Source organism: Oryza sativa, chromosome 3 (assembly GCF_034140825.1).
Source record: "Oryza sativa Japonica Group chromosome 3, ASM3414082v1".
Classification (NCBI taxonomy): Eukaryota; Viridiplantae; Streptophyta; class Magnoliopsida; order Poales; family Poaceae; genus Oryza; species Oryza sativa.
This window is the reverse complement of record NC_089037.1, coordinates 24,344,914-24,365,501: the sequence shown is the minus strand read 5'-3', so window position 1 is coordinate 24,365,501 and position 20,588 is coordinate 24,344,914. Positions and strand designations below refer to the sequence as shown.

General features: G+C 42.7%; 3 protein-coding genes across 4 annotated transcripts; all 3 read right to left on the bottom strand.

Moving 5' to 3' along the window:
* Positions 1-944: 944 nt before the first annotated feature.
* Positions 945-5,230, bottom strand: LOC9267568 (B3 domain-containing protein Os03g0619800). Its single transcript, NM_001424238.1, has 7 exons — positions 5,079-5,230; positions 4,522-4,676; positions 3,869-4,274; positions 3,561-3,769; positions 2,934-3,288; positions 2,602-2,840; positions 945-1,455 (listed from the first exon to the last, which is right to left on the bottom strand). Exons 2-7 carry the CDS (start codon positions 4,642-4,644, stop codon positions 1,177-1,179), a joined length of 1,611 nt encoding a protein of 536 aa, NP_001411167.1. The 5' UTR covers positions 4,645-4,676; positions 5,079-5,230; the 3' UTR covers positions 945-1,176.
* Positions 5,231-7,267: 2,037 nt separating this feature from the next.
* LOC4333464 (B3 domain-containing protein Os03g0619600-like) lies at positions 7,268-12,670 on the bottom strand. Its single transcript, NM_001417710.1, has 7 exons — positions 11,792-12,670; positions 11,066-11,247; positions 10,417-10,837; positions 10,120-10,325; positions 9,427-9,793; positions 9,096-9,328; positions 7,268-8,736 (listed from the first exon to the last, which is right to left on the bottom strand). The coding sequence occupies exons 2-7, from the start codon at positions 11,186-11,188 to the stop codon at positions 8,476-8,478; spliced, it is 1,611 nt and encodes a 536-aa protein (NP_001404639.1). The 5' UTR covers positions 11,189-11,247; positions 11,792-12,670; the 3' UTR covers positions 7,268-8,475.
* Positions 12,671-13,923: 1,253 nt separating this feature from the next.
* LOC4333462 (T-complex protein 1 subunit beta) lies at positions 13,924-19,171 on the bottom strand. 2 transcript variants are annotated; one of them, NM_001417709.1, is made up of 11 exons: positions 18,955-19,171; positions 17,556-17,616; positions 17,383-17,448; positions 17,184-17,295; positions 16,864-16,992; positions 16,366-16,437; positions 15,872-15,987; positions 15,662-15,738; positions 14,959-15,444; positions 14,544-14,859; positions 13,924-14,463 (listed from the first exon to the last, which is right to left on the bottom strand). In NM_001417709.1, exons 2-11 carry the CDS (start codon positions 17,610-17,612, stop codon positions 14,317-14,319), a joined length of 1,578 nt encoding a protein of 525 aa, NP_001404638.1. In that variant the 5' UTR covers positions 17,613-17,616; positions 18,955-19,171; the 3' UTR covers positions 13,924-14,316. The 2 variants fall into 2 exon arrangements, with proteins under 2 accessions (NP_001404638.1, XP_015632794.1); XM_015777308.3 differs by having other exon boundaries at positions 13,956-14,463; positions 18,779-19,163.
* Positions 19,172-20,588: the final 1,417 nt, after the last annotated feature.

The following is a 20,588-nucleotide window of genomic DNA, read 5'->3' as shown; positions in this document are numbered from 1 at the left end:
ATATTTTAGGATAGATGGAATACTTGCGTACAATTCCAGGTGTAGTACATAAATTCTTTTCCAATATATAAAAATGTAACATGACAAAAAAAAACTAGGGTTATTGATGTCATCAAGCAGAACTGAATTATGGGGCATGTTTGATTTACTACCAAATTTGGTAGAAACAAAAATTCCGGCTTTTTTACTTGACAAACAAATTCCCCAGTAGAACTAAATTTTATAGTTTGTTGGGTCAACTATGTGATAGGGTCTATTGCCTTTCCAACTTTTATTTGGTAAAGTTTATTTTTTCAATAACCCCCAAAAAAAATGCCCATAGACATTTAGCTGATAAAAAGATTTTACATTCATAGCTAAAAAGAATTGGCCTACTGTGATCAAGTCAGAAGAGATTTTGTATGTGATGATATTATAGTATGACATAATTGAGCGTCATGGATGCCACTAAACGTTTGTGGTGATATTTTTTTTCCCAGAAACATCGTATATGTTTGTGACGAATTTGTTGGGTTAACATTATATAAATATTTTTATATTTGCACAAATATTTTAAATAAGACAAATAGTCAAACGTTGGTCCAAAAGTTAATGGTGTCATACATTAAAATACGGATGGAGTAGTTTTGTGGTAAGCTGCCATATTAAGATGATGGATATCCATTTTCATCGTAATTAAGATTAACTAAAACATCTATTGTAGTTGTTTTTTTAACTGTTTACGTCACTACTACACATACGTACTATAAAAGTTCAGTAATGCTAGTTTTGACAAAAAGGAAATGATCATCACAAAATAATTTAAACAAGTACCATGAACATAAATTTGATTTAGTTTGCACATCCTCCAAAACAATATTTGCACATTATCAAATATAACCACATTTTGAACGATCCGTAGCCCGAGGAGAGGCACATCAAAACATGGTCCGAAGTAGAAAAACTGAAGACCACAAATTCTCAGGGCCTCACAAGGTGGATATAGTGCATCGGAAAGTTAACATCATTCACAAATACAAATAGGTTTCATCCTCCTACCCTTTCGGACTTCAGGTTGCAAAACAAGCAAATTGAAGAACAAATACAAACAGGTTTCATCCTCCTTTCGGAATTCTGATTACAAAACAAGAAAAAATAAGCTTCCAAAGTATCATCGATCAGACATTATGCATCATTCTACTCTACTTCAGGGTAACGCTGCAGATTGGAAATGATATGGACCTCCATGGTGAGCTTCTTCTTCTTCTTCAGTTCGAACAGACAGAAGTCCCCGACACGAAGGCGGTTGTCGTGAGCAAATTTGCGCCAACCTGCAGTAAGGAACCACCTCTTTCCCTTTGTATATCTACGACGCACCACCAAATTGATTTGCCAGATCATCCCCTTGCATTGGAGCACCAAAGTTTGATGATTTTTATCCGGAAGATATGAGGCAGCATATCGCGAACTTAGCTCCTGATATTACACAGATAGAATTGTAACAAGTTACAGTGACAGGTTTTACAATTTTCCTGTGTGGCATTTGCTCTTACCACTAGCTAGTGGATTCATGAGTTGCCAAAAGAACAGTGTATAAAATGAAATATTTTAAGTACTCCGTCCATTCCAAAATATAAGGCACAACCACCCTTAACCCAAAGACTAAGAAATAATTATTATGACTTCTTAGTTTGGATCACCCTAATAAATATAATGCATGCACCCAATAGAATTAGAAATCTTTAAGAGTGAAGAATTTTTTAAAAAATAATAATTTAGTGGAGAAGATGTAATACTCCCTTCGTCCCAATATGTAGCAACCTAAGATGGAATTAGACCCATCATAGGATTACGAATTTGGACATATGTCCTAGGTTGCTACATATTGGGACGGAGGGAGTAATTAATTGCATGTATGCATGCACGCCTTATATTATGAAACATCTGAAAAAGTAGTTATGTCTTATATTATGGAATTAAGGGGGTATTTAAAAACAAGATATTCGAAGATAACTATCCTTTTTAGTGGAAATGTTTAAAAATGCATTTCTAGAAAAAGTATGTTACGGCATTTTGGAGAAGTTTGATATATCATTCTATCTAATGGAATCACATGGATGCACACAACTATGATCACTTACTACAAGCTCTCCACACATGCTGCGGCAGTTGATAAAAAGCAAAATTTCAGTTCACACAATACCTAGTGCTTACAAAACCTGGCCTAAATACTGTTCTTTTTTTTACTTAAATGGCAACCCAATATTAGGGGGTATGCAAAAGGTTTGCATATAATTGCATTAAGACGAAGGAAAGGTTTACAAAAGCAACAAACCCGACCTATAGGCTCACCAACCGGATAAAATAGAGTGATTTTATGGTCCTTGAGGCGGTACCATATTTTTTTAGTGTAAAATTTGGTACCTCCGGTACTACTAGAAGGTACGAAAATTTGCTATTTTGGTACCTCTCAAGAACTAAAATTTCTCGATAAAAAAGTTTGCAGATTGATTGTCGCAGCAGATTTCATGACCTCTCAAGATTTCATGACCCTAAACCCTATTGAAACTAAGGATTCAGACCGCTCAAGATTTAAAAAGAAAAAGAAGGAATTGATCTTACTAGTCCGCGGAATTTCCCCTTGCCACCACTGCCAGCAAGTTTGCTTATGGTTGCTACACAAATGGGAATTTCAGATTGGATGGCTCGCACTTTCTCCTCAACTGTCTTCTTCTGCAATTGAGATAACCGGCGTCTCATTGATGAGATGTAGGGAGGTTCAGAAGGACCGTCAGAGTCTTCACTCTCCAGTGATTCGTGTGAAACTCCATGCTTGTTGCTCTCAGAGGAAACGTCCCCCCCTGCAAATTATTTTAGATCATAAGAAAAAAAAATAACCAAAATGCCTAAAATGTGTCAAATTAATGACAAATACATTTATATGATGCCATCACCTGGTGCCTCCTTAATATGGACTTGTGAAGCCATCTTTGAATTTCTTTTGTTTTGACTTGAGCCAATCTTGTGAACATCAGTCCCATCCCTGGAATGAGTCACTTCTGCTTGGAGCAAATGGACAGTAAACGCGAAGTTTCTTCCTCCTTTTGTTGGTACGAAGAGGCAGATGTCTTCTTCCTGCAGACAATTGTCATGGACAAAGTTTTGCCACTGTCCCCTAAGCATGTGATCACTCTTGTCTATTCTCTTGTAGAACCTGGGATACCACTTCTTTCTCTTGCTTGGCCTCTGAAGCGTGATAGTTGCGGTTTCACGTGGAAAGTGTACAGAAGCATAGCGGCTAGAAATAACCTGATTACAACAATATGGAAGGATGTGATGCTTTGAACAGGTTACAAAGAATACGAAAACTCAGGATGAACTATAAAAAAGCAAAAAAAAAATGTTTTTATGTAATTTTTCACATAGTTAAAAAAATTCCTATATAATATTTATTATTGAAACCACAACAATGAAAAGACATATTCTGATATTAACAACATACACATACAGATTCATCAAGCAAATATCAGATCATTTTGAAAGCAGTGAGTTACCCATTCGACGTAAAATAATAAAGTTACCAGATAAGGAGCTGGAGACTGAAGATTGCACTTCTTCATAACAGCCACAAACACAGTAATTTCAGGTTGAATATCCTGGATATGCGTGACCACTCTCTCCTTTTGTGCTTCAGATAAATAAGTCCTGCGTGATAGCACGTAATCAGACCCTGAAGGTGTCTGAGGTTCAACTGACTCATGAAATTCATATCCAGAAGGACTGTCTTCTCCTGTACAAAATTTCCCAAGAGGTTCAATCTCTTGTGTAAACTGCATGTACAGTAGTCCAAAATTTGAAGCACATTTCCAAATAATGTAAAAAATATTACCTGATTTCTCAGATGAAGAGCACATTGCTGTCAAATTTTCAGTGTTTCTACTCCGTGATGATTGCGTGGTATCATTACTAGAGCTACCTGAACTATCAACAGGATCTACAGTTTTGTCTTGAACACAAGAACCGTTTCTTATGCCAGCACAGGAGAATACTTTCTCACAGTCATCAGAATCTAGAATCAGAACCTCATAACGGGAATTCTCGATGTGTCGGAATAACAAAGATTCACCCTCTTTTATGTTATGAGCATCAACAAATGCCTCCCAACCGCATTGTAGGAGTGTCTTATTCATGCACTCAGTGACTTCAACAACATACAAAATACCATTAGGAGATTCCAATTTTATGGTTCCTGGGATCTTTCCTCCAAAATGGCTGACAAATCTATCTGGCATGATCTGTAGCAACAATGTTTGAAACAGTATTGATATGGACTTCTCTAAACAACAATAAGTGGCAACATAAAACTTGATATCATGTAAAAGGTATAAATTGCAGTGAGGAAATGCATTCCAAACAACTATGTGTAGTACAGCCAATGAAATATTCAGGAAGAGATGAAAACTTTGAAAGGGGAATTCCAATATATCATGACTAGATGAGACACTTTGGAGTAAAAAAAACACCAACTTGTGAGGAGCTTACCATGCTGTGCATAGAATCAGCAGCCATTCGCCTGAGGAAACATCTCATTTTTCCACCCAGATGCTCCAGGTATTCTTTGCAACAAGCACAAGACTTCTTCCTATGGGTATTACCTCCAGCCATGACAACTCAAATTTGCAGCTTAAATCAGATTCCTATTCAATAGAAAACCACAATCTTGAAACCACAGAATGTAGGTAAAGACGAAGCCTCTTGTTACTTGAGTAGTAACTTTTTTCCCCTCTTCAGATGCATGCTACTTCACTGATTTTCCTTTAAACAAGATGTACTAAATTTCCGGAGACAGCAATGCAATCTAAAGAACGTTAGTTCAAGAAATATTAGCAAGTCCAAGTCCAAGACAAGCTAGAACCTAAGAACATTTTATTTCAGGAATAGGTTCCGCATTACAATTTTTTTTTTAAAAAAAAAGGAAATCCCCATTACAGTACCAGAGTACTAATAGTATTATTGTGGAGTGAGAAATGAGAGATACTCTCACGCAAAGGATGGGAGGAAAAGAAACTTGAAGAAGAGAGTCACAGGTAGAAACATACTGGGTGGTCTGAAGTCCAGATGAGATGAAGCTCCCAAGCATATCGTAGTGTTTGTGTGAGAGAGAGAGACAGAGATAGACAGATAGTAGGAGTATGCTCATGGAGTCATCCAAGTATCCAACTGAGGAGAATACAGACGCTGAGAGCGCAGCAGGAGTCAGAACTCAGAAGCATTACGGCTCTTCAACTTCCTAAAAAAAAGCGTGTACTGTACATTCCAGATTCCAAAACAGGACCGGACAAGTTAGTCTATCAGTTGCCATATTTCTTATTAATAAGTAAAGCGGATTATTAGAAAATAAAAATTAATTTATAGGTAAAATTTTTATATATTTGTTCGTACCGACTTAAAAGTTAATGCTAAAAAATTATATTAGAAGTATCTTAAAATTAACATTCGAAAATTTAAATTTTAACTTTTATTTTAGTTTATTAGACCTACCAATGGTACTCACCGGGTGATTAATTACTCCCTCTTTTATGAGCTCAGCTTCAGCCTTTGTCTCTTCGATTATTATAGTTGTTGCCATAATTTAAACTATAAAACTTGATTTTTAACCATTTTTATGAAATTATGAAACAATATCTAAATCAACTGCAACATTTCATCTATTCATAGTGAAACATCATGACTACACCAGCTGAAATATTGTTGGTAGAATAAAAAATAAAACAGATTTTATTAATAGGGTGTTTCCGTACTATGTGGGGGATTTGTTACAACGAGGCGCGTGTGGGGGGCGCCTGATTTTTTTTCCGCAATATCCGGCACCCGATCCCGAGCATTTTTTGGGTTTTTATGGGTGGATATCCATCGCGAAAACAGTTGACAAATGTTGTGTTTTCTTTTTCGATAATGCATCCGACAAAATTGTTAGCCATACAAAATAGATACTACTACTAGCATCCACTGTTCCACTGCAACACGGTAGGATTGCTGGGTAGGGTGGTAACGGGGCCAGCTCGTTGGCTTACAAAATATAAGAGCTGAGTCTAAAAAGAGTTGAGCTAAAATTTAATACATTTTTAAGCTAAAAATATTTGAAGGTTGAGATGGGTTGCGAAAGGGGCCCTGACCTATTACCACCCCTATTGGCTATTGCTGGGTGCATCTACACACAGTGCCTTAGGGCAGTCCCAAATCCTCCACCTAGAATGGTGTCTATGGAATTAACTATATTGTTATGTAGGACTTTTAACTTATGTGGCACTATATTAATTAAGAGAGAGAGTGAAGAGAGGAAGAAACTGGGTCTCATGCAAGACACAGCTTCAACACGAGAACCTATGCACTATCAAGTTTTGTATTGGGAGAGAATAGTGTCTTCGTAGAGAAGAGAAGTGATGTATTTATTCATGGCTCACTTTAAGAAACCATGGGTTGTAGAGTGTAGTTTCTATTGTGATGTCTTATAGACATGGCACCATAGACACTGCTTATAGACACTATGGATTGGGACTACCCTTAGAGCAGGTTTAATAGAAGCGCTAGCTGTCGACTATAGTGCATACGTGTCATCTCCAGGTCATTTACAACCCGCTATACCGCCAATTACACAATAGTGATCTACACAATAGTGATCTACAGTATACTTTTAGCCAAAGTATTATTTTATATGTTAATGGGACCCACATCTTTTCCTCTTTCTTCCTTGCCCGTTCTCTTCTCTATCCAGTAGCTACTGTAGTACTAATCTACTATCATCTATGCGAGCATCTCCACCATAATCTATGCGAGCATCTCCACCATAGGACCTCCTGCTTCACACCGACACCGAGTCACCGGAATGTGCCGGCGACTGCGCTCTCCATGCCCAAGCCACGCCGGTGACAGCCTTCACTCCTACCTCATCCTCCTCCAATCAAGCATGCCAACGCTCTCAACTTCTTCTCCTTCATGGCAGCTAGCTAGGCTTCAAGCTGGCCACTCTGGTCACTATGGCGTCACTCACCGAGCTCCCCTCCTGGCCACCGTTCCTCGGCCCCGAGCTCACGGCCTCAATGGCGTCCTGCCATGCTTTGTTCCTGCACAGTTCTTGTGGGTCCAATAGCTGCTCACTAGCTTCCCATTCGCTCGGCCTTGGAGCGCGTGTGTAGTCGGCGACAAATTAGTCGCCGGCTCACACTCTCTCTCCTCTAATCTTTCTTCCAGCTCACCAAAGAAATCCACCGTGGATGCATTATTTTTTCGAGGGGACAGGCAGGGAGCTCCTGCAATTCACTATAGAAGAAGAAAGTTGATCCAGTTTACAAGGGAAACCGGACCCAAAAACCTTACAACAGCACGGTTAATTAAAGGAAAACCGGCAAAAACCCCGACATTGACAAACTGAACCTAAGTACAGCCGTCTAACAAGAGATAAACTCCTAAAACGAAGCCTTCAAGAAGGTTACGCCGACAGAACGGCTACATCGTCCGATCCTAACAAATTTAGGTTTTCACCAGAGAAAACTCTTGAAGTGGAGTTGAACGAGGGCTCCAGTAGCAACGCCTTCAAGAAGGTGAACGGTGCCCAAGGGCGTCGCCGTTGCTAGCACCGAGAGCGGAGCAAGACTTTCGCCTTGGAGCACCCATCAACCATAGCATCCACGACGGGAGCCACTAAATGTCACCTACACACCGAGGATACCTTCGATATTCACCACCTGCACAACGACCGGACTCCAACCAACCCGTTCCCACCCGAGGACGCGCCGGATCTGGGCAAGGAGCCAGATCCGGCCGTCTTCCTCTCCACCAACGCCGGCCGATGTCTAGAGGGGCGCCGGAGGACGCCAGTGGCAGCCGCGGGGTGCCTGCGTGCTCTGGCCAGCGCTGGCCGCCGCGTTGTCGCCGGATCCGGGTGCGCCACCGCCGAATCCGCGGCCTCCACCATCGCCACCCCAACGCCGTCGCCATCCCCGCCGCCATCACCCACAACACCACCCGGCGCAACTCACCTCGACCGCCACCGTCGCCCGTCCCCGCCGCCAGCCCATCCCGCCAGATCCGGCCGAAACGGCGCGGATCTGGCGGACACCGCCGTCGCCACTCCGGGCGGCTCCCCAGGCCGCCCGAGCGCGAGGAGACGAGGAGCACCCCACCGCCGCCGTCCTTGTGGCTGCGCGGCTTCGCCGGCGGCCGCTCGGGCGACGGCGAGGCGGATCGGAGAAGGGGGTAGGGGTGGGGGAGAGGGGCGGCCGGGTCGTCGCCTCCCGAGCCGCCCCTGGGGAGAGCGACGCGAGAGCTGTCGTGATGTTTGGTGTCTACCATGGATGCATTATCGCCGGTCAGAATAGCTTATTGTACCTGCTCTTACTACACATTACATATTATGCAGTGCAACTGCTTCAAAACGCCACCACCTGAAATCTGAAACCGCAAAGCAGCAGCAGCAGACAGCAGAGCAGAACAAAGCTAACAGCACTGCTCCCTGAAGATGGCATGGACAGCCATGGTGAGCCGCCACCTCTCGTGCGTCTTGAACTCAAACAGGCAGATGTCCCCGACGCGCAGGCGGTTGTCGCGCACGAACCTGTGCCAGCCGCTGATCAGGAGCCGCCTGGTTCCGCTCCTGATCTGCATCACGGTGGCCCATCTCTCCCCCCTCCGCTGCAGCACCACGGTCTGCCTCCTGTCTGGAAGATGAACAGCAGCGGCGAATCGCGCGCCTAGCTCCTGTATTTTTTGTCACATAGTAGTACAAAGATGATGAATGTTACAAGCTCACACTTTACAATGATAAACGTGCAATGTTAAGTAACTGCTACCTCCGTCCTAAAAAGACTTAGATTTCTGGCTATGTGCCTAGACGAGTACTTGTCCAATGGCATAGCCGGAAACAAAGTATTTTTGTGACAGAGGTAGTAGAAACTGTAAGTTCAGGCCAAATAGTTTGCTGATACCAACTGTTAATAGTTGAGACATCATGATGAAAATGTTGCCCCATTTTCAGCAAACCGGATCTTAACAATAAACACAAGAACCCCGGTGTTGTGTAATATAAATTTCAAGATCGGAAGAAGGAAAGAGCTTACTAGCTGGCAACGGGAAGCACTTCGCTCAACATTGCTCTTCTTCATGATTGCTACATAAACGGGAAATTTGGATTGGAAGGATCGCACTTTCTCTTCAACTATCTTCTTTTGCAACCGAGACAGGTGGCTCTTGCATGGTACAATGTAGGGAGGATGAGCAGGGCCTTCAGAATCCTCATCCTCCTCAGATTCGTCAGAAACTCCATTCCTGTTTCTCGAGGAAACATTTTCTTCTGCAACAGTCTCACATCATATAGTCATAAGAAAGCAATATGATATATTGTTTGTTTGTTTGAAATCTAGCTATATAAGTTTTTTTTTGTATGGTAACCTTGATCAATTGGTTCCTCCTTGATACTGATCTCTGAAGCTGACTTCACATCTGTTCTTCCAAGGCTTGAGCCGGCTCTATCAACACCAGTTCCACCCCAGGAATAAGCTGCCGCTACGCGAAGCAGATGAACCGTAAACGTGAAATTTCTTCTTGCATCCTTAGTTGGTACAAAGACACAGATGTCCTGTTCCTGCACACGATTGTCTTTGACAAACTCTACCCAAGATCCCCTGAGAATGTTCATCCTCGCGTCTTTTCTCTTGTAGAATCTGGGATGCCACTTCTTGCTTTTGCATGGCCTCTGAAGTGTCACGGTTACGCTTTTATGTGGAAAGTGTACTTCAGCATAGCAAAAGGAAATGACCTAATGACAGGATAGGGCAGGGTGTGATATCATTAACAAGTACTAATCAAGAACAGAAAATCAAGGTTGAAGTAAAGAAAAATTATGCTGCCCATCATGTTTTAAAAATGCATTTAAAAGAAGGTCTGAATGCTCCTGAGAACTTGAACAAAACTGAAATTCCCATATTATTGTAAGCACAAAACTGAATTTACCATATAATATTAAAAGCATGTTCTTTGAATGAAAATTGAAATATTGACAACACAAGTACACTGGTTCAGTAATCAACAAGCAATAAACAAAGCATTGAGTTGTCAGTTGAACAGAAAGTAACAGTAGATTACCAAAAAAGGAGTTGGCAATTGAACATTGGACTTTCTCATGATAGCTACAAACGCGGTAGTTTCAGGCTGAATCTCCTGGATAAGTGCATCTACTTTCTCCTTTTGGAATTCAGATAGATAACTCCTGCGAGATAATACATAAGGTTCTTGAGACGTCTCAAGATCACCTGACTCAACAGATTCATGTTCAGAGGGACTGTCCTCTCCTGTACAAAATTTGTCAAGAAACTTTAGAATAATAATCCTAATTTTGCCAAAGTTTAAGCATGTAAGCAAACAATTTAACAAAGGACTTGCCTGAATCCTCAGAAGAAGATGCCAAGTTTGCTGTCTTTCGACGATGGCTGAAGCTTCCCTTTTGATTTCTAGCAAATCCTTCACTCTCTGATGATTCTGCAGTATCATCACAAGAGCTGCTACTTTTTTCTTGAATACTTTTACAAGTGTTTCTTATGCCAGCACAGGAAAATACTTTCTCACAATCATCGGAATCAAAGATCAGAACCTCAAAACGAGAATTCTCGACGCAACGGAACAACAAGGAGTCATTCTCTTCTATGTGATGGGCATCAACAAATGCCTCCCAACCACATCTGAGGACTGTCTTATTCTTGCACTTAGTGACTTCAACAACATACAGAATACCATTAGGGGATTGCAGTTTTATGGTCCCTGAGAAATCTCCTCCAAAATGGTTCACAAATTTACATGGCATGATCTGTAGCAACAGCATTGAGAAGTATTTTTTTAGATAATGAAAAAAATATAGAGTTCTTTAACAGCAAGATTAGCAGAAAATATGATTAAAACAAAAAAGGTATTCACAATAGAACTGTAAGATATTTAAGAGCTAAATAAAACTTGTCGGAGGAACTAAACCAATTCTAAATGTATATCCAGCTGAGATATTTAGTAACAGAAAGCAATAAACTTGCCAGAGGCTTACCATGCTACGTCTAGAATCGGCCGTCATTCGCCTGACGAAACAGTTCATCTTTCCATCCAAATGCTCCAAATATTTTTGGCAACAAACGCATGATTTCTTCATACATGAACCACTTCCAGCCATGTCAACTGAGATTCACAGCCTAAATCAGATGCCCATTCAGTAGAAAACAAAACAATCTCCTGCATAAGAATTTCCACAAAGACACGATCTCAAATAACCACACTATATTGATTGTTTTTGAGATACTACGAAGCAAATAGTAGTACAGTACAATATGCCACTACCACTCTAAAAAGAGGGGATAAGATCTACTTCCTCCGTTTTTATATCTATCTAAATTCATTAACATCAATATAAATGTTAAAAATGCTAGAATGACTTACATTGTGAAACGGAGGAAGTAGTACCAAAAACTACAAAGTGATGTGTTATAGAAAACCAAAGCAGAAACAAGGATGATATTTGGAGACACAAAAATACACAGCGGTGAAGAGCTGAGACGGCCTTACCTTCGATTCTCTCAACAAAAGAATCTTTATGGAGTTACAGGTCAGTAGATCATTGGAGTTTCATTCTAAGAAACAAGAACCAATACAAATGCTGCTACTAATCGGTGTACTAGTTTAGAGTTACTAAACATATTCAAGCGAGGTGGATAGGAGAAAGAAACTTGAAGAAGGGCTAATTGCAGATGAGAAACGATGGAACCAACGAACACTTTACCACGAGGTTGCAAGGAGCGATGAAGACAACTCTGGAGTCTGGACTCGGAGCCAAATGTCCAGCTGAAACTTGAGCCTACAGAGTGTAGTACTAGTACTATTACTAGTACCATACACACACACCCCAAGTCAGAATCACTTCAACTTCCAAGTGTGTTTTTATATCGTAAATTTCACAAAATCCTACAGATTTAATAAAGAGTATTTTTCCCATCCTTGAGGAGGTACCATGAGGTACGAGGTACATGAGGTACCAATCTAATCTAACCATTGGTTCAGAGGGGTATGATCGGACTAAAAAATCTATCAAGGAAAAATGACACGAGGGTAATGGGGTCAGCACCACCCACAACGAGCTCGTGCCCAGGGATGCCTCCGTTGCGCCGTCGCCGTCCACGACGACAAGGAGTTCGCGGCTCATCGTCCATGACCACAAGGAGTTCACGGCTGCACGATGCGCACGTACGCCAGCTCGCCGCCGCCGGACATGCCAACTCTAGACTACTACCGGCCGCCGCCGCCGCCCGTGTACTACACTCTGCCATCCCCGCCGCACACAACTGTCTGCCGCCGCCGTACGGAAGCTACAACCCGATGCCGTCGGGGTGGTTCGCATCCAAGGCGTCGTCGTGCCGCCGTTGCATCCATGATAGCGCCATCCCATCGTCGCATCGATCCCACCGCGGCTGCCGTCGCATCGATCCTACCGCGGCTATCGTCGCATCGATCCTGTCGCAGCCGTCGTCGCATCGATCCTGCCGCGGCCACCGGCCACCGTCGCATCCACCCTGCAGCAGCCGCCGTCGCATCCACCACCGCGGCCGCCGTCGCATCCACCCTAGCAGCGGTCGCGGCCGCCGTCACATCCAGGACCTTCGATGCCTGCCTGCGATGCCGCGTGTGGGGAGAACAACGAAAACGATGCGTGCGGGAAGCGGAAGAGAACGCGAAATTACATAACTACCCTCCCACCATGGTACCGCATCTATTGATCCCTGCAGTACCACGCGGTACAGAAGCCGGACCAGCCGTTCGATGCGGCTAGATGGACGGTCACGATTCGGTACCGCGCTGGCTCAAGGACGGTAAAAAATCTCTTTAATAAATTATATCAAAAAAATATAGATTTAGTATCAAATTTATCAGAAAACTACATATTTAAGGCCAAATATCACATAACTACATATTTAATATCGAAGTAATCACAAAACTATAAAATTTAGAGGTCAAATCCTTAGCACTACCATTATTTTTTTTCTCAAAAATGAACAATAGAATTTAATTTTTTTTAAGAAATCCATGTATAAAAGTTTTTACAACTAGGAATAATTAATTGATGTTGAAGAAGTGGGAGACTAGGAAGTGATAAGACAGAACAGAAGAATAAAAAAGATCTCAATGATGATGATAAACACAAAAACGATCAAGGTAACTCCGACGTATGGTCTGTTTGGGGAGTTTAAAATTCTAAAAAATCGGCCTGTTTGAGAATCTAGAAAAGCTGATTTTTTTCAACTTCTGACTTTTAGTTTATTTTCTGGATTCCACAACTACAGATTCTTAAAATTCAGATCAAAAGCTGGACTATCTGGGGAGCTTCTGATGATTTTGAGAGAAGCTACAGTAGGTAAAAACTCTCCCAGACCCATAGGCAGAATCGCAAAGACCATCATTATAGAATCTTTTGGGAGCTTTTCCACGGACACTAGCTGAAATTACAGGACAAGACCGGGTAGTACTCAAATCAGACGAAGACTAATGTTGGCCTACAACTTCTAGACCTGCGGAAGTACTCCACTCCAGTACAGAATCTTACTACTCCACTGCTCTGCAGGTGATAAACAAGTTCAGCTGCCAATTCTAATTTCTACTGTCACCCGGTTACATTTGGGTTCTCTGTTCAACGACAAGTCTTCAATCGAATAGGACTGCAAGATCACAAATGATAGTATCACAAAAACGATGTCGCAATATCCGCATTACCTCGAGATTCCATGAACTCGAGATCATACGCATCAGCACCAATGATTTTACACAGTTTCTTTATCCCATTTGATTCATTCGGTTCGGTTCAGACACCTAATCAAGTGAAATTTGAGTAGTAGACCAGATCACACATTCAAACAACATCCATTTTCAGGTGGTGAGGTGCTGCCTCTTCGATATCAAGTCATACTCTCCTCCACGCGCAACGCAACGACGCAAAGGGGTTGATTATAGAACAAATGTTAAACAGGGTGCATAGAAATGCCATGTCCCAGGTACCAGCGGAAACAGCAGCCACTACACTAAAGTGTAAAGACAAGCACTTTGCAAATTGCAAAATTGCAACCCAAAGATACACATTGCAATAGAAGCCTAGGATGGCGGTTGAAACATAAGCTGGTTCGATAAAAATGAAGCCAACTCCACCCTAGTTGCTTAGAGTACAGCACTCAAAACGGGATCACACTAACCAAGCGTGAAACCACACAAAACTTGACAGACAAACGTGATCCTACATAAGATAAGGAAGAGTTTGTGTGATCACATCCTATCCTCTCTCCTGCGTGGGGCACAAGTTATGATCTCATCAACCCTGAGAATCATCTCAGCCGCCTCGGTGGCGGAGAGAAGGATGGCTTGCTTCACCTTGAAGGCCTCCGATATGCCTCGCTTTTGCATGTCTCCAACCTGCAGATCATAATGTTAAGTTTCAAACCCAGTCTAAGGTTCAAAAGAAACTAAGAACTTCTGATTATTCGTCAACTTACGCTGCCTGTGATGACATCGATTCCAGCAGTGCAATTCTCCTTGTGGTGCTCAGCTCGGAGCTGAGAGATCAGCTCAGCACTGTCCAGACCAGCATTATCAGCTATGATTGTTGGGATGGCTTGCAGGGCACGTGAAAAGGCATCGATAGCATGAGATTTCTTCCCAGGGGTCTTCCTTGCGAGATCATCCACAGCTTTGGCCATCACCATCTCCGGCCAACCACCCCCAAATAAGACACGGGTGTCATTTACTGTCTGGGAAAGCACACATAAGGCATCGTGCAAGGACCTCTCAGCCTCGTCAAGCACATGCTCACTGTAGAAAACAAAAACACATAAATATAGTACGTATAAAAACATATGAAAATTACAAAATTATGCTACACAAGGATGCGTGTGAACAAAAAAGGCATACCTTGCTCCTCTTAAAACAATGGTGCAAGCCTGGCCCATCGCGACACCAGAGAAGTGAATAAGTTTGTCCTCCCCAATCATAATCTCTTCAATGACATTGCAATGCCCAAGCTTAACAGACTCTGGGTTGTCAAAAGTTGATGCAATGTCACCACCGGTGACAAGAGCTAGCCGTTCAATGCCCTCAAAGTCAGCATGCTCAATTGCAAGTATGCCAGCATCAGCAAAAAGTTCTTCAGGGAAGTTATAGATCAACTGCCTATTGACAAAGCAGTTAATTCCATGACCAATGATTTTCTGAACTTTCTCTCTCATTTTCTGCTTTTCGGCAGCTTCAATTTCTGCGACCTTAGCCATCGAATCCACTCGGACACGTGCCCCATATATCTTTACTTTGTCTGTGTCCATAGCTGTGTTTGCAACTAAAATTTTGGCATTCTCAATTCTCTTTGGTTGTCCAAGACCAATTTTCTTGTCAAGAATGAAACTGCAAAACAGAAACCAAAACGTTAAACGGACAGCAGAATCAGAATCATGGTTGTCAGTTGGGTATAGTGTTTCCTAGTACACTCCGTATTTGCTCAGTGTTAATTGGCAAACTACTTGGCACAAACTATCACACTAATGACTGATTAGAAACTAATCTATTGAAGGACATCAAATGTTGAAATATTTCCGATAGTACAGCTTTTGGAAGAACATACCCTTCATCCAAAAAGGAGTCCTTGAGGGATCCTCCAGGTATCTTCAGAATTTGAATCGCTTCCAAGTTTGTGCTACCCTGCACAGTGGTGCATATCAATCATTAGAAAAGCATCATGTGACAACACAAACATCATCAGACAGCATCCCAGATATAGTAGTTGCAATAACAAGATATTTCAACACCAACTTCCACTCAACCCTGTGAATACCTTAAGTCTTAGGACAGCATCAACAGCAAGTTCAGCAAAGTACTCCTTGTCCTGAGAGAGGATTTTTGAACTAAGTGTAGTCATGGCAATGTTCATGAGATCTGATCTAAACTTATCTGCAGATCCAAAGGAAGCTTATCCAGTCAGATCAACATGTTCAGGTGAGCATATTCTTTAGACAAGAAATAATGCATATGGAGTTCGTTGAACTTATACAGCGGACTGAAAACTATCCTCAGAGCTCAGCCAAGAAAATTAGGTTTGAATGATGCCAGACCCTGTGTGCTAGTACTCCAGGAAGGTTTGTGAAACTTGAGTGGAATGTATCTCCACATCAGAATAAGGATTAATTCAAATTGAAAGAACCAGTTCAATCTTATTTTAATTTTGAGGATTTAAGAGTATCTAGATGATGGAAAGATAGTCTTCCAACTCTTAACACATTGAAAAAGTTCAAAACAAGTTAAATAACCATATGTGAGAAACATAGTTACCTATATTTTCTTTGTTGTCCATGGTCCTCTCCAGCAAAGCGTTTCTAGCACACTCAACAGCCATTCTGTAACCTATAGTTTCACAAAGAAATGGAGCATTGGAGATGTTAGTGTACTCATGAATTCACATAATGGTTTTTCTTGTTGGTGCAGTGAAAAATCTGAATTCAGCCTATGCATATGAACAAACTGCATTCAACCAACTATTTAAGAATGCTAACTTCCAATTTTCAAACCAACCAAGCAATCTTCCATCTGTTGTATTGTCCTTGCGAAAATCTCAACGCACTTCTATTGTCAATTGTAATATAGATTTATAGTAGTACATGAACTAGTGCGTGTTGAGAATTTTACCCTCAACAAACCAATTTACACATATTGAAGAGGTGACTAATTAATTGAGTTAACCTAGTTTGATATGTTAGGAATACCATATTATACAAATCATGCAAAATATGGTGAGCCTGGAAAGCATATTAAACCAACGATGAGAATTACCTGCAATTATAGTCATTGGATGAATTTTCATGTTAACTAACTTTTCAGCCTCCCTCAAAAGTTCTCCAGCCAAAACAACCACAGAGGTTGTCCCGTCACCAACTTCATCATCTTGAACTTTTGAGATGTCTAACAATGCGTTAAGGACTTAACTTCCTTGATACATCATACATATCAAATACTCAAATGAGGTAGCATGAGAAACTATAAGTACGCATGTTGCTGTATAAAGGAAACTTGCCCCTTTGCCACTTCATCTATGACTTGCTATTGTGTTAGTATGAAAAATCATCAAGCAACAGATTCAAATGAAAGGATACCAACAAGGACCTTTGCAGCAGGGTTGTCTATATGAAGGGACTTCAAAATTGTAGCCCCATCATTTGTAACAGTAACACTCCTCCCTCTGCCTGTTGATTGCAAGATCTTGTCCTGAACATAAATATTGCCACATGTAAAAATTTACTACACTGGAATCATGTACTTCAAGCACTAGCAGTCTAGCACTAAGGAGCATACCATTCCTTTAGGTCCCAATGTAGTCTTGACCAAATCTGCAATAGCCATAGCACCAATGAAGGCTGCCTGCCAATTTAAAGACACCAGGTTGTTGTGTAAAATTGCAGGATCTATACAACTAACTAAGAAAAACCAATTAAAAAGGTCAAATCGATAAGAAAGGGTTTTCACACCATCCTGGCACGTTCGCCCTTCTCCTCAACAGCATCATCCTTCAGCACCCTCTCCATTTACCTAAAGACAGAAAAAACTCAAGATTGTGACACTCTGAGGTACTGAAACATACAAAGCACGCAGAAACAATAGAAGTAAATGCAGATTGGATATCACACTGATGAGGTGGTTTCCATGACAAGAGAGCAGAGGCGAAAGAGATTCAGAGTGACTTTTGCATAGCTTGATTAGGGTGTGGGCACCAGCGCCAGGCCTGGAACTAGAGAGTGGGAGTGGACAGTTGTTATGGGTAAGCCCATAACAGATATTTTCATTACATTTGCTCCTAGGGATGATATGGGAGCAGGACAGAGCATCCCATGGTCTGGCCTTTGCAATATGCCTAGGCTGATCTCAATGCTCAGCAGTCCTTACCTAGGTAGATATAAACAGGATGGATAAGAGGCCACAAGAGGGGTTTTGAAACCAGAGAACCACCACGTAGGAGTATGTACAAAGTACAGTCCTTAGCTAGATGGATATTGAAACTAGGAGAAATTAAAACTTAACATTGTACTCCAAATTTCAGCGCCAAACCTATTCTGCTCCTGGTCCTGTTGAGTGCGGTGACATAAATAACAAAATCAGAAATAACTGGTACACACATATTACTCCAATACCAAGAGTCCAAGACACTTTGCAAATATTTGAGAATAAATAATAATCAGTACTTCCCCCGTTTCACAATGTAAGTCATTCTAGCATTTCCCACATTCATATTGATGTTAATGAATCTAGACATATATATCTATCTAGATTCATTAACATCAATATGAATGTGGGAAATGCTAGAATGACTTACATTGTGAAACAGAGGGAGTACATAATTTGCACTACCAGAAGCAGACAATAGTGACTACACTCGCCTTTTGTCCATTGCAAGTTGAATTACTGAGTTCATCTATTGTTAACAGAACAGGCAAGTTCCAATCAATCAACCGTAAACTAAATAGCGCACTTTCCCTAGGATTACGAGCTGCGTTCTTGTTCCCCGACAGGTAATGCGCTCATCAAGGAAGAGGGGGACCAAGTCCAACCCCAACCGCGGGGCAAAGGGTTTAGGCTGAACCCCAGTACTAAGATTTAGGCCAGAGAGAAAAGCTTCCAGATCTAGGAGAGAAATCAGGTTGAGGCAAAGATGAAAGCGCGAGTAGAGAGGGAATGGGAAAGAGGATGCGCGTACGGGCGATCACCGGGCGGAAGACGCCGGCGCCGCTACTCTCGCGGCGGGATGGAGATCGACGGGCGGCGGGCGGCGGACGAACTCGAGAGGAGAGCGGGAGTCGAGGAGGGCGAGGGGACGGAGGGGGAGGTCGACTAGGGTTTAGGGAGCAAGGGAGGAGTCAAGAGGCCAATTACGCTGCACTGTTGGCCGGAGCGGAGCCCGGATCTTGCTCGCGGGGAAGTCGCCTAGTCCGGTGATGGGGAGGAAGCCCTTCCGGGCGTCGTCGTCGTCGGCGGCGGCGGCGGCGGAGCGAGGGAGGGGTTGAGGCGGCGAGGAGGGGTTTGGGGTCGCGAGGAAGAGGTAGCAGCGATGGATCTAGGGCTCGCGGGAAAGAATGAGTGGCGTTCTCTCGAAGCTCTCCTCTTGGGCCCATTTTTGCTCTTGGAAAGTGTTCTGTTGGGCCTATTTCGGCCTGTTTAAGGCCTCGCTTTGAAGCATACCAGTACAAGCAGTAAAAAGTTCACTTTAGGTCCCTCACGTTGTAGTAGTTTCGTAGTAATCGTCCCTAAATCGAAATACATATGTAACACACCCCTGATATTGCAAAAATGGGTTACATTGTGTCCCAAGGAAGTTTGTTCTCGGCTTTATCTAATGTGACGGCTGAGTCAGCGTGAGACCCACGTGTTAGCAACCCAATCTTCTTCCACCAGCGACGGGCGAGGAGAAGGGTGGCGGTTGGCAGGGAGGAGCTCACCGACGCCGGGTGGGGAGAAGGATGGAAGCTAGCGGAAGAAGGGTGGTGGCCTCCCTATCCAGGCCTACACCTGTGGCTACGCTGTTGGCGGCGCCCTCCCCATGGCCTCACTGTCACTGCTAGTCCGCCTCGACCGCCAACGCATCTCCGCCTAGTGCGTGTCCTCTCGGATCTCCATCGCTCTCCACCAAAGGCTCGCCACTATCCTTTCTCCTGCAATGGTCGGTTCGCCTTCTACAATGGTGAGGCTACCCAAATCGTGAATGCCCTCACCGGCAAGGAGATCCCATTCCATTCGCTCCTCTAAAGGAATGTGGCGGTGTTGAAGGTCGTGTTCACTCCTAACCTGACGCTGAGCAACTTCACCACGACTGCCCTCATCAACCATGCCCGAGTCACCTATATGACTAGCAGGAACAGCGGATGGACCGACGTCAAGTGTCCGCGTCTCAGGGCTCTCAACTACGGAGATTATTGCCTCACGGGAGGCAGTGATGTGCTTGTCCTTCGCCTCACCATCGACCGCCATTCCCAGTGAAGACTGGGATCCTTTAAACCATTGTTGGACAAGCCTAGCACGATGTTCTATCTGGCGGAAGAAGATTGGCTTGCTGACATGTTGGGGCCACGTGGGTCCCACAAATGACTCTACCACCACATCAACTAAAACTGAGAGCAATATTACCTTGGGATCCAATGTGATCCATTTTACAAGATTAGAGATGTGTTATATATGTATTATATTTCATGGACAATTTTGAAACTTGACTACAATGAGAGGCCTCAAGTGAACTTTTTTCCATAAAGGTTGAAGAAATATGTTTACTTTATATCCTGCATGTTGATGTTGAGTTTAATCAGATCCTATAATATCAGATATAACATGTCCCTTAACTTTTAGTATCATATTACTCGAGGTACGAGGATAATACCGTGCCTAGTTTCAGATGACGTGACGAGTTGATGATTGCGATTAATCCAGCGAGTCGACATGGGACCCACCTGTCAGTCTCATACTCCTCTCTTTTTCTCTTTCTCAACTTCTCTCGCTCTCCGCTTCCCGCTTCTCTG

Coding starts and splice junctions, on each gene's coding strand:
- LOC9267568 (NM_001424238.1), bottom strand. CDS start 4,644: ATGGCTGGAGGTAATACCCATAGGAAGAAGTCTTGTGCTTGTTGCAAA. Junction 3,289..3,560: donor AGTCTCCAGCTCCTTATCTG/GTAACTTTATTA, acceptor TGTTGTAATCAG/GTTATTTCTAGCCGCTATGC. Junction 2,841..2,933: donor CCATATTAAGGAGGCACCAG/GTGATGGCATCA, acceptor AATAATTTGCAG/GGGGGGACGTTTCCTCTGAG.
- LOC4333464 (NM_001417710.1), bottom strand. CDS start 11,188: ATGGCTGGAAGTGGTTCATGTATGAAGAAATCATGCGTTTGTTGCCAA. Junction 10,838..11,065: donor CCGATTCTAGACGTAGCATG/GTAAGCCTCTGG, acceptor CTGTTGCTACAG/ATCATGCCATGTAAATTTGT. Junction 10,326..10,416: donor ATCTTCTTCTGAGGATTCAG/GCAAGTCCTTTG, acceptor AATTTTGTACAG/GAGAGGACAGTCCCTCTGAA.
- LOC4333462 (NM_001417709.1), bottom strand. CDS start 17,612: ATGGAGAGGGTGCTGAAGGATGATGCTGTTGAGGAGAAGGGCGAACGT. Junction 16,993..17,183: donor TGCTGCAAAGGTCCTTGTTG/GTATCCTTTCAT, acceptor ACGCATTGTTAG/ACATCTCAAAAGTTCAAGAT. Junction 14,860..14,958: donor ATTGTTTTAAGAGGAGCAAG/GTATGCCTTTTT, acceptor TGTTTTCTACAG/TGAGCATGTGCTTGACGAGG.